The following is a 12,559-nucleotide window of genomic DNA, read 5'->3' on the forward strand; positions in this document are numbered from 1 at the left end:
GGAAATTTAGATACATGAACTGGGAAAATAACTGACAATGCCATCCCTACTTTGAAATCCGAGTTGCACATATGCTCCTTTTTCAATTTCCTAAGTAGTGTGGACTTACTTTAAAAGAATCTGAAAACATTTGATCATTTCAGAACACCATGCTACCAAATGAGCTGTAGAGAGGTGAAAACTGTGTAAATTCACAGGCATAACGAACAACAAAGGCATTGATGTAAAAATACATTCAGTTGATTGGCCTATTTTTAGATTTCCCTTGTTCATGTATGCAGTGAAACGTATGTAAACTTAATAGTGGATTGTAAAGATTTCCAGAATGCACGTGTGTGTTCATTTCATATTTCTCAATAAGCTTCCAACTGGGATTTCATTAGGGTACATCACCAGTGCTCTGAGCTTGTTATTTTCCTAAACCACCTCCAGTCTCCAGAGGGTTTGGATTACTGAGGAGCTGCTGCAGCAGCACAGTAGGTTGTTTGAAGTAGTCTTTTCTTGGAAAGATTAGGTCTAATGTTAACTTCAGTTCAGTTCAGGCAGGAAAGAAACATTTTTGCCCACAGGCCCCAGCGATGGGCACATCCCAAAATTTATAACCCATTTCCAGAAATTTAGCCAATTGGGTTTTTAATAGAATAGGACTTTCAAATGATAGTGAGTCAGCTGCCAAAGTGTAGAGTAGCATAACATTCTGCATTCATGTCATATGGGAAAGATGGTAGATACAAGCTTCTTGCTTTTACCATTCATGTCAGCTTTCAAGTAGTAAATACTACCAGAAAATACCATTCAGCTCAGCTTTCAGATGATGAATACTACCTGGGAACTTTGCAGATGGATGTCAATTTCTCCAGCAAGGGAATACCTGTAGTCAAGTGTAAGGAATGATATATTCATTTCCAATAAAGCCAACAGAATGAACAATATCCATCGTTTTCTTATCACAACTCTTAAAATGCCATGGCAGGACACAACTACTTGCAATTTAAAACATGAACTCAAACATCACTCAGTAAGTGCAATGTGTGTTAAGTGTGATAAGTGTGAAAAAAGCTGATCAGGAGCAACCAAGAAAACGTCAATCATGGCATTTGATGGCTTCAAACGCGTTCAAATGCATGAACACTTCCAAGTTGTTGCCTTAAACACCAAGTCGTTCCGATGGTGAATCCCATATGATGTGAATGCAGCATAGCTTACCAGTCACAGCCAACATTTACCAACCATGGTTCATAGTCATTTGTGTCTGTCCTTGGGGCCATTATCTTTTCACAGCGTTGGCTGATGTCCGACACAAAAGGAAAGCATGGCAATCATTCCTTAGACTTAGATTCCTTAGATTATGCTTGATGTAAACATAGTAAGCCTGCTCGACAGCTTTATCTCCCTGCTGTGGACCAAAGTTCATCCAGTAGCAGGCTGAACTTTTGTCCTACGAGCTTATTATACAGCTACAGTACAGAGGTGCTCTATGCTTCGGAGATCTACGAGAAAAGGCAAAATCCCCTGACCTTATGTAACATGACCAATTAAACTAACACTGTCGTAGATCGTACATCTCTTAGCATGCCCATCTTGGCCCATGCCCTCATTGCCCTCATTGGCCTGCCTGTCGGACTGTCCACCAAATCACCAGTCCAGCAGCTGATTTTGGGTCAATGTATGGATTCACTCAAACCTCAATCGAGAAACTGTCTGCGTAAAGTCTACAAGTGCTCCAAAGCCATCTTCGGTTCATCTATTCAAAATGTTTTGGAATCATTTTTTTTTTATATATGGTAGATCCAGGTACAATTTTGAAGAAATAATAACCGAAATAAACACATTTCCTGATTATTTAATTCCCAAAGTGACTTTTGGAGACGGAGACCCGGTACATACTGTAGACCCAGACAATATTGTTTTGTCGTGGAAAAGTGCAGGAACCCTATCTGGCCCTCTCCCTCTCTGTCTTTCTTTCTCTCTCTCTCGCTTACTCTTATTCATTAGTTCAATGTTGTCTTCCTCTGTTTTCCCCTCCGCTCACCCAGGCGAGCAAGGCCAGAATCGGTGACTATTCATTTCTTCCAGCCTCCTCACCTTGCTCTGACCCATTTCCTCTGCTTGCACGCCACCCTCCCTCCTTCCCTCCCTCCCTCCCTCCCTCCCTCAGGCCAGCACTCCCAGATCATTGAATTAATTGAGCACAGTGGATGGACAGATATTACCTCCACCAGGCTGGGTACATGCCAAAGGGGCATTTCCTCTGTCTCTGATTCCAGGCCTTAAGAAGTAGACCCAGTTAAACCTGGTCTCTGGAATGGTTTTTAATGCAGCCCCCCCCCTTCGTGATGCTTTTTAGCCTAGGAGGAGTAGGATTTCAAAAGTAGCTTACTAGTTGCCTCTGACATTTATGAATAGAGCATTTGTAAGGAGGTTTTTTTCCCCCCCTGGGCTGTTCCTTTTGTGTACAGTATGTATCCGTCTCCTCACATGGATGGGCTAGAAATATGAACAGGGCATGTATGTTCCCTCTTGTGACGGTTACGTTTTCTCCTCTCCTCTCCTCTTCCTCTTCCTCTTCCTCTTCCTCTGCCTCTTCCTCTTCCTCTTCCTCTTCCTCTTCCTCTCCTCTCCTCTTTTCTGACACCTTGATGAAACCTTTCTGCTGTCCAGTTAGTTTATTTTACTGCCAGATTCATCGACTGCAATTGTACAAATTAGAGTAATTAACTGATTTATGAGTGTTAGGTAAGACAAAGAGGTAGTTAATTATTAGATCAAATGCTATTCATCTGTTTTTATTGTTTAATACTCCTTGGGGATTGGACTCCAGAGGGATGGATGGATGGCACGTGGAGAGGTGTTTTGAATAGCCAGTGGCTAATAAGTGATCTATGATGAATGATCAACTAGTGGCTCCTCTCAGGATGATTACCTTCTGCCTCTGTATGTGCTGTTGGCTTTTATCACTAAGCCTCCAGCAGATGGTCCGTTCTTTTTCTTTTGTTTTTTTTTCCCAAGAGTTGGTCAGTTTTGAGATTTCCAAGAACTGGTGCCCCTCCAGGCTGTGAGCCAAGGCCCAGGTTTTGGACAAGGAGCTAATATGAGATGATGAGTATCTAAATATGGGAAAGGGATTGAATACAACACAGTTGAGAGTTGGAGTTGGCCCCTTTCAATTAGACATGGGCCGCTATCAAATTTTCATGGCACGGTTACCTTGCCCCAAAAATATCCCGGTAAACAGTATCATCATGGTGTTTATGGGAATTGGCTAAAGAAATGCTGGAAGTCCCAGAACAATAATAATAATGAACTTTATTTGTGTAGCATTTTTAAGACAGAGTTGACAAAGTGTTTTCACAATCACATAAAAGCAAACATGAAACTCTTGCTACTTTTAGTGTTTTAATTCTTTATTTAGCCTGTGGGAAAGTAGTGAGGTTTAGACAGGAGAGAAAACTGGGATTCGATCCCAGGAACATGTGCTACCAGAGTCATGGGATCCAGGCTCTCAGCTATCTCTTGGCACGTTTTGTGCTCTCTTAAATAATCAACTTTGCTTTCATTTGAATTTATTTGAATATTGCAACCTGTGTATTCATCATGTTGCAGGCAGCGGCGTCATTACTAGTGATGTTTTCTGCCTTACTTCCAACACACGTTTTTAACGACACACATGCTGGTTTGAGGTCTCTTGTTTAAATGGCTTATATAGGCGAATCACAGCAGAATTCACATAATCGAATTAGCCGCCATTATAGTCATGTTGCAGTCAGAGATCAGAGCTTGAGCCAAATGATTCACAGAAGCTTTTCATCACACATACATTACAGAATCCTGTTTCACACACTGTTTTATAAATAAAGACTTAACAGGCTTGTATTATAATTGAGTTTTACACAGTGTCTGTTATAAATGAATAGGCAATAGGCCTACAGAAGAGGTGTACAAGTTGTACATGCTATCATAAATGATTAGTAAATACATTAGATTTGCATTTTGCACACTGTGTCCAAAGTAGTGTTAGGCCGATATATTGCAGCAGTAAAATCAGCCATTTAATGTCGTTCACCTCCAATATGATAGAGGTTCCTCCCTGACCACAGCTAGTGAATATGTTTTTATTATTTCTATATCAGATGTCTGACCAGAGAAGTCATTCCAGTGTAGTGTGGGAGGATTTTACTCGACAGTGTGTAAAAGCTGCAGTGAAACCTGCCTCACTCTGCCTGAAGGAGCTGCTAACACAACTAACAGAATTTTATTAGTCTGGCTTTCAGTGGAGAGTTTTAGTGTCCCATGATGGTCTGAATGCTGTTACAGAGGCTTTTCCACTCTGACAAGAATAAAATCCTGGGTGAAACACTGAATAATTGTATTTTAATTTTCTGTCATGAAACCGTAAAACCTCAGCACATTTTGGGTATAACAGCTTCAATATAAAAATATCAGTCTTACCCTAGTCTAAGATAAAACAAGTCATTCACTGCCTGTGCTTCACGCCTGTTCTCTCACTCTCACTCTGTTGGACACACACACTCCTTCCACGCTCAGCCCTGTCACTGTGATGTCATGATGTCCTCTAGCCTCCGTCCCTCTGTCAAAAAGTAAAAATAGCGTTGCCACGGAGACAGAGCCGGGACGGCGTTGCATCGTCATGATGTCAGCCAGGCAAGCTGGAGGATCAGCCAATCGCGAGCGGACAGGCAGCCATTATTAAAAGAAAAGCAGCTATTTTTGGGTCCAGCGATAGCATTACTCAGCAGAGTCCAGCAAAGTCAGACAGACACGTTCCAACGGGGAGGGGGGGGGTGTTGTGGAAAAAATTGGAGGTGACCAGAAAGAGGGTTTGTCCTGCTTCCTGCTTCTTGAACTAACCAATCAGAGGTCAGGGGGATGTCTCAGACAGGAAATAAATATGAACTTCATAACGGAGCGCTTTGAAGCTGGACACACGACATGAAGTGCGTGTGTTTCTGCAGTTGTAATGTTTTTCTATGGCAGTGGCTAATAAAGTGCTTTATTCACCACAGTGGAATTTGGAGAAAGGAGGATTTAGATAAGCTCTAGTTAATTAAACTGTTGGATTTTTTTCCCCCTTCCCCTCGATAACTCTTTCTCTTTCTCTCTCCTGAATAAGAGACAGATGGCAGAGGTTATTTATATAATAGTAAAATGCCAAAGCCCTTCCTGAATCAGTACTTATAACTAGAAAAGCTGGAGGCGCACGTTAGTGATGGACCAAACTAGAACAGATGAACGCGTTTCCTACCATGTGAGCTGCCAGAAGGCCAACAGCACAGCTCAGGACAGCGCTGGTCACTTTGGTTTCTGCTCTTGACAGCTATATATTTTTATTATTATTATTTTCATTTCACCTGGCTGACCAGAGAAATCATTTCAGTGAGGTGGGAGAGGATTGTGTGAGGAGGTCTGTACCCAATGCTTTGTTAGCTAGCTGATGTGTCAATGCACAAAACTTTTCTACCACAGTTGGAGCCACAGGTTCCTCATAAAGGAATACCGTTGTAAAATTCAAAATTGAAAAGCAACACTCCTGTCATGCTTGTGAACTGCAGTTGCTTAACCATACTATAGAATGTATCCATCTTAGCCATTTTTTAAGCTAACAAGTGAAGTTTTCTCATCCCACTGGCAGATTTTTCCATATTTCAATAAATATAAGAATACACATTTACTTGTTCACTTGTTAAGATGGATATTCTTTGCAGTGTAATGTCTTGGACCCCCCACCCCCACCCCTGAGGCTATTACGCTCCTACTACTCTTTTGGTCAGTGAGGCCATCAAGTATATTAACTGTTGTCACTCATACACACTGTATGCAAATGGATCCTTTTTGAACTGCGGTCATTGTCAGGTCACATCCGGGGTGTTGACCACAGGACTCGGTCATCATGAGCTATTTTCCAGCCTCTCTAAAATGTAGGCCTACATGCTAATTGTGCTTCGGTTCGATTATTTTCAGAGGCTAGGACCCAGAACGTGAAGACTTGGGGTTACATCAGTCACTTTGAAATCAAATTTTCAGAACTGTCCCCTTACTTGGACTGAAAAATTGTCTTACAGTGAGAGTATGAACAATTAGGACCACCTTTCTAATATTGAGCTTCACCCCCCTTTCAGACAATCCATGTCCCAACTGTCTCAAGGCTTTAAAACTCATTTGTAAACCACCATCCCTTCATTCTTCATATCCCCGAAGCCGATGTGAGAAGTGAAGTCGATGACAGCTTTTTGCCAGGATTCACCCTCGATTCAGCCTATATACATACACTATATACACATATATATACACTCTGTGGCTATGCTCTAGCTATGCCACAGGTGAGGGCTAGCGGGGAGCGTAGGGGCAAGATACATTTCCACTGCCACTAAGATCAGGTGACTGGTTCTGAGCTGCCAGCCTCGCAGAGCTGCTCTCTGCCTCTACCTAGAAAATACAAGCTCAGGTTACCAGCCTGTTTGCCTGTCTGCCTGGCCACTAGTTAGCTTGTTTTTATTCTCTTACTTGTTATTTTCTTATTCAGTTATAATTATTGTGATTATTATTTCTCTGGTTGAAATGCAAAAGAAACAAGTGATTGATGTCAGTGGTTAGACCTGCAGTGTATGAAAAGAGTAGAAATACCTAAATCATGATTAAATATGATGTGGGATTTGATAGCGTATGAACTTGGCATTATGATGATGTTGGAATGGCATGAAAAAATTATTATGCACAGTTAGTGTTTTACAAAGCATAATTATGTGCTGCCTCTGCTTCTTAGTCAAGGGCACAAGTGCGCTCCTTATCCGCCCCCGTATCTGCTCTTTGTTAGTTCTTCCCGTGTAGCTACTCAATTATATAACTGCAGAACTTATGTAATCAAATTCAACCGTAGCAAGTGATGACACAAGCTCTGCAAAGCTTTTTCTACCATTGTAAAGTTTGTAACACATTTTGCCACCTGTAACATTTCATTTGGTTGAGATTATGTTTAGATTTATGCGTTTTTTTGTGGTTTCTTGCCCTGAGAATTTGCATAAAGACCTATGTATGAGTAAAGGTTAATGTGCAGAAAATCCTTATGGTGTAGTCGTTCCATGTGATCTCAGGGTGTTGAGCAGATTTATGTCATCTGGGAGTAATTACCAAGAGAGGAAGTGACTGCAGCATAACAACACAAGGTATTCTCTGCGGGCTGAAGAGAATGCTTACAAGGAAAAGCCTATTGTCCCTCATTCCTAGACAGCAACACATTTGTGTAGATCATATCTTTGTCCTGCTCGTCCTGTTTCATTAGTGTTTCATCTAAATGTTGTTTCTTTTGTCCTCCAGAACTCAAAGAGTGCCCAGGGCCTGGTGGGACTGAGGAATCTGGGAAACACTGTGAGTACAGCAGCCGCACAAACACACAATTATCCATCCATCTTCAGCGCTGTGAGCCAAAATTCCCCGGCATAATGACATCTTATTCTGAACTGATTTTTGGTGGAGGGGAAAAGCTCACTCTGAATACCAATGAGGGTTACGCTGACATATGCTGACATATTCATTAAAAATCCGATATTGGCCAGTCAGTGTCGTCCACCTCTGATATGATGGATACGATGCGATTTGTTTGATTATATTATTAAATTATATTTATTGTAGTATTGATCAATCCTACACTGGTTGTCTGTGGGAAGCGTTGAACCTGGATTGATTCTAATGAGACACTTTGATCTGATTCTACACAAGTATGCATTGTTATTATTATTGTTCTTATTTCCCGGGTGTCACTGGGTTTCAGTGCAGTTTTAGTGACTCAATGCTGTCTCAGAGGCCAAGAATAGTTAGAATAGCAACAACTGAATACTGAATAATTTTGGCATAAAAATTACTATCAGTATCTATCTCAGTATCAGCCATCAACAACCCATATTGGTCAAACCCTAATCGATCAAGTTGTGTAGTAGGTGATTCGTTTTCAGGAGAGACTGGTGGTACAGAGTATTTGCCAGGCAACAGGCAGGAGGACCGCTCCTAAAATAAACGGTGTGTGTTTGCGTGTGTGTGTGTGTTTCTGTCAGTGTGTGTACAGTAACTTAATCAGAGAGCTCTGGCTGCTCTCTGCTGAACTATGGACCAGGCAGGACTCATTCTCTCTCTGTCTAACTGGTCTGATCTTACCAAGTCGCACGTGTCACACGCGGACACGTGTGATGGTAGCGGTGTGTACACTGTGTAGTCTTTGAGGGCGTGTATGTGCATGTGTACGATGCCCCTTTATACCTGGGATTAACATGAGGGTTCTTGCGCTTGAAAAGTATGAAGAGAATGAATTTGATCATTTCCAGGTCTTTAAATGTTTGGATATTGCACAAAAAGTACGAAGATGTTTGGAAAAATATTGTTCAGTCTTTATACATGTATGACTACACATTTCATAATTATAGACCCACTGTCATTGTGGCATTGGTTGTTGTGATGAGTAATCTTCAGTTATACTGTGATATGGCCTAGTTGACTATCATATTACCCAACTACCAAAATCTTCTGAGTGGAACCAAAGTCTGGAAATCTATAAGAATCCTGTAATCCTCCAGTGGTGGTCAGAGATGTATTTGGCCACATTAACAACAAAATGTAAATGCATCGAGTCTCTAATTTACATGTAACAAGGGCGGAAATGGAAATTAGCTTAATGTGGTAGATCCAGCTAGGAAGTGCATGCAAATCAACCAGGCGGCAGGCAGCTCAGATAGTCACACACTTGTCAAAAATGGATTGTCAGGATGCTGGTGTCAAAAGGAATCTGATTTCTATGTGTTTACCAGAAACGCATGTGTAAATATGATCCAACCTTGTGAACTTGATGACATTTCATCCGTGAACTGCTTGTGTGTGTGTGTGTGTGTGTGTGTTTGTCCCCCCTCAGTGTTTCATGAACAGTATCCTGCAGTGTCTCAGCAACACACACAACCTGCGAGACTACTGCCTGCACAACTCGCACCGCAGAGACCTTAACAACAACAGCCGCACCAACACAGCCCTCATGGAAGGTGAGAGATGTGTCACACAGGCCCCCCCTAGAGTACGAAACAAACACTCCTCACACCTGCCGGCAAGTAGCAGGCTACCCTGGGGTGCGTTGGATTTTGCCTTGCTCGGGATATCTTGCTGAAACAAGTGGAAGTGTAATGCATAGTCACTTGTATGCAGGTCTTGAAAAGTACTGAGAATGAATTTGATTATTTTTCTTTTAAATGTCCCAGAATAGGCATTGACACAGTTTATCACCAACCCAAATGTTGTATTTTAAATCTCACCTCCACTGTTGTGTTGTAGAATTTGCCAAGCTGATCCAGACTATGTGGACGTCGTCCAGCAGTGAGGCCGTCAGCCCGTCCGAGTTCAAAACTCAGATCCAGAGATATGCTCCCAGATTCGTGGGATACAAGTAAGCTTTGTTCCTCCCTTTCACTCAAAGTTGTATTAGCTGCCATGCGTGTTAGGCCTCTTTTGGGCTTTGCTTGTGCATGAGAGCTGATGATCAGAAGCCTGAGACAAATATGAATGCAAGAGTAAAAATCCACTAGAGATCGGAAAGTATCCAGATATGCTTGGAAGGCAGACTGTAGAAAAGGTCATTCTCTGTGTACTTTATTAGTGTTATTACTTATTATTATTAGTATTACTTAATTGACATTGTCCTGACTGATTGTGTGTGTGTCGTACAGCCAACAGGACGCCCAGGAGTTCCTGCGCTTCCTCCTGGACGGCCTGCACAACGAGGTCAACAGGGTCACCGTCAGGCCGAGAGGCACCATGGAGGACTTCGACCACCTGCCGTAAGTCGTCTGCCAGAGCGTGTGTTTGTTTGTGTATACTTGGGCCTGTGTTTGCACTGACATTCCTCAGTGGTCAGGATCAGCAAACCTGTTTCTATATAGGCAGAGTCCGCACTGTTCATGGAACTTCTAGACTACCATGGAATTTTGAGAGGTGTATCCACACCGGGAAAAACAGGGGAATGTATCTTCCAACTTGTTTCACATTCATTGCATTAGATGGAACAGGAAGGAATAGAATTGTTAAGTTATGGACGTGTTGGGAAAGTCATGGACCTTACATCAGGGCCATGGTGGAAACTTTGTAGAAGTTAAAATGTAAACATTCCTAGACTGATGTAGAATGAATCACTAACTCTTTTACTTATTGTTTAGCCCCATTTTAAGTCCGCTTGCAATAGTTTCATCAGCTTAAAGCCCCAATCCCTGGATATTATTTGGTGTATCAGTTGTGGTTATCTAACTGTAGCCTGTTGAAGGGTCAGACGTAATCTCTCCAACTTTCACAATCCCACCGTTACTCAGAAAGCAGGTCCTCTTCACCTTAATCTTTACAAAACAATGCAAATGTAAATAAAGTATTGCCAGCTTCAAAATACAGTTCAAGGCAGGGAATGTTTACAGGGTACAGTGCACATTTCACCAGCCACTTTCACTATTTTATATGCCACTTAGATGTTTAGAATAGAATAGGACCTCTAAATGATGGCTGGTTACCTGAGAAAATGGCAACAAGAGATCATATGTTTATTTCATATAATGTCAAGATGGGGTAAGAGGGGAGAAATGGGAATAAAGTCAAGACTGATTCCATTGATTTATTGAATTGGATCCTCTCTCTCTCATCTTTTCCGTCACTCTCCACTGTATATTGTCTAATAAAGCAGAAATGCCTCAACATAATCAAATGTCCTGTCTGTGGTCTGTGCTCCAGGGACGAGGAGAAAGGGAAGAAGATGTGGAGTAAATACCTGGAGAGAGAAGACAGTAAGATAGTCGGTGAGTAGTAGCACACTTCAAAATGTTTGAAGTGTTTTGTTTTTCTAAAATGGATACACATTTTTCTTCTCTCTTATTTTTCATACTAAGTACTAAGTACATACTGCTGATCTTATGAGTATTCACATTCATTGTGCTGTCCTTCCCTGTCCTCCAGACCTGTTTGTAGGCCAGCTGAAGAGCTCTCTGACCTGCAGCCACTGTGGCTTCTGCTCCACTGTCTTCGACCCCTTCTGGGATCTCTCTCTACCTATCGCCAAGGTCAGCCAACACACACACACACACACACACACACACACACACACAGCACAACACGCCCTCTCTGTCCTATGTGGTCGTCTCAGATTATTATAAGGAGATATAATATAGACAGGTGAATGTTGGGCACGCATACAAAACGTGTCTCGGAAGGTCAAAAGACATAAACGTCAGCACAATCAATGGTACAGAGGTGACTTTTGTGTGCGGGGAGACTTTCTTTGTTATCTTTTGATGATTTGAACTCGCAGCACTGTAAGGATTAACGAATAGTGAGGTCCATGCTATCTTCTAAATGTACCCACTGCTGATTTGTCTTAACATGAGCTATCTCTGTGTCCTTCCTGTTCTCTCACTGTGCTGTCTGTGCTGTCTGTATGTGTGCGTATGTGTGTGTGGTTTGCATGCTAATGTGAATGCATCTATGTTTGTGCTCAGAAGGGCTACGGTGAGGTGAGTCTGATGGACTGCATGCGGCTCTTCACCAAAGAAGACGTCCTGGACGGGGATGAGAAGCCGGTGAGTGTCCTGCACAGGGAAGCAGCCTGAAGTCGATTTAAACACCTTTTTCTTTGTGGAATACAGTGTTCGCTGTCCAACTGGCTGCTTGTAAACGGTAATTCAACTAAACCTTGTTGTTCCTCTGCTCCACAGACATGCTACAGGTGTAAAGCCAGGAGGAGATGCACTAAGAAGTTCACAGTACAAAAGTTCCCCAAGATCTTAGTGCTACGTATCCTTTCCTCTGGACATTGCTGCATTATATTATTATAAAGTGAGTTTAGGCTAGGAGAGGACTGCCAGGTGGATGAGTCAGGACAGTCCAGATAGTGTCAATTAAGTTGTCAATCACAGTATAACATCATCTTTCAAATACCGGATTTTCTAAACCTGCAGGCAACATGCAGATCAATTAAAGGTGACCTATGTACAATTTTTTTTTACCTTAATTTATCTTAGAATCTTCTCAATAGGCCTAAAGGTATGTTGGAAAGATGACCTTCTAATGCATTCATTCCCCTATTTGGTTTATTGTTGTCCCCTGTATTCAGGACAATATATACTTTCTGGGTCACAAACTCACTCTTCCCCCATAGCTTGAGCCCATTCCGCCCCTTATGAACGTGTAGGTTGATGGTAGTGTAAGGTGAGTAGGCAAATGCTATGTGATGATTTACACACTTTTTGCTCTGTGTTATAAGATCAGTTCTCCACTCTAAACAAAGAAACCTGCTCTTGATAATCGTGTTTGAAAAAGAGAGTGTATGTCTGATGTGATGATTTGATTTAGATTCCGTATTTATCTTTGTCATGATAGAGTTATTAACATTTTGTGCGATTTCCTAATGGACTGCAGAAATGTCATGTCACAAAAACGTCCAAAACGTCCATGTAGAGTGAAGGATTCAGTACAGTCCAATTACTGTATGCTGGCTGCCTTGACTCCCAGTCAAAACTTCCATGTGGAGTTGACA

The 12,559-nt window shown here is 41.9% G+C and overlaps 1 protein-coding gene across 3 annotated transcripts in view; it reads left to right on the forward strand.

Moving 5' to 3' along the window:
* Window positions 1-12,559, forward strand: part of usp2a (ubiquitin specific peptidase 2a) — a 39,423-nt gene that overhangs the window by 22,935 nt on the left and 3,929 nt on the right. For 2 of the 3 annotated variants that reach the window (XM_071520933.1, XM_071520934.1), the window contains 8 exons: window positions 7,333-7,383; window positions 8,915-9,038; window positions 9,325-9,436; window positions 9,717-9,827; window positions 10,762-10,826; window positions 10,984-11,087; window positions 11,523-11,603; window positions 11,739-11,817. In XM_071520933.1, the coding sequence (XP_071377034.1) occupies window positions 7,333-7,383; window positions 8,915-9,038; window positions 9,325-9,436; window positions 9,717-9,827; window positions 10,762-10,826; window positions 10,984-11,087; window positions 11,523-11,603; window positions 11,739-11,817 (727 nt within the window). The remainder of the gene's footprint in view (window positions 1-7,332; window positions 7,384-8,914; window positions 9,039-9,324; window positions 9,437-9,716; window positions 9,828-10,761; window positions 10,827-10,983; window positions 11,088-11,522; window positions 11,604-11,738; window positions 11,818-12,559) is intronic. The other variant, XM_071520935.1, reaches the window with a different exon arrangement.

This window comes from Centroberyx affinis, unplaced genomic scaffold, assembly GCF_046629955.1.
Source record: "Centroberyx affinis isolate AG114_WGS23_722 - 3 ecotype Tasmania unplaced genomic scaffold, CSIRO-AGI_Caff_v1 ptg000839l_1, whole genome shotgun sequence".
Classification (NCBI taxonomy): Eukaryota; Metazoa; Chordata; class Actinopteri; order Beryciformes; family Berycidae; genus Centroberyx; species Centroberyx affinis.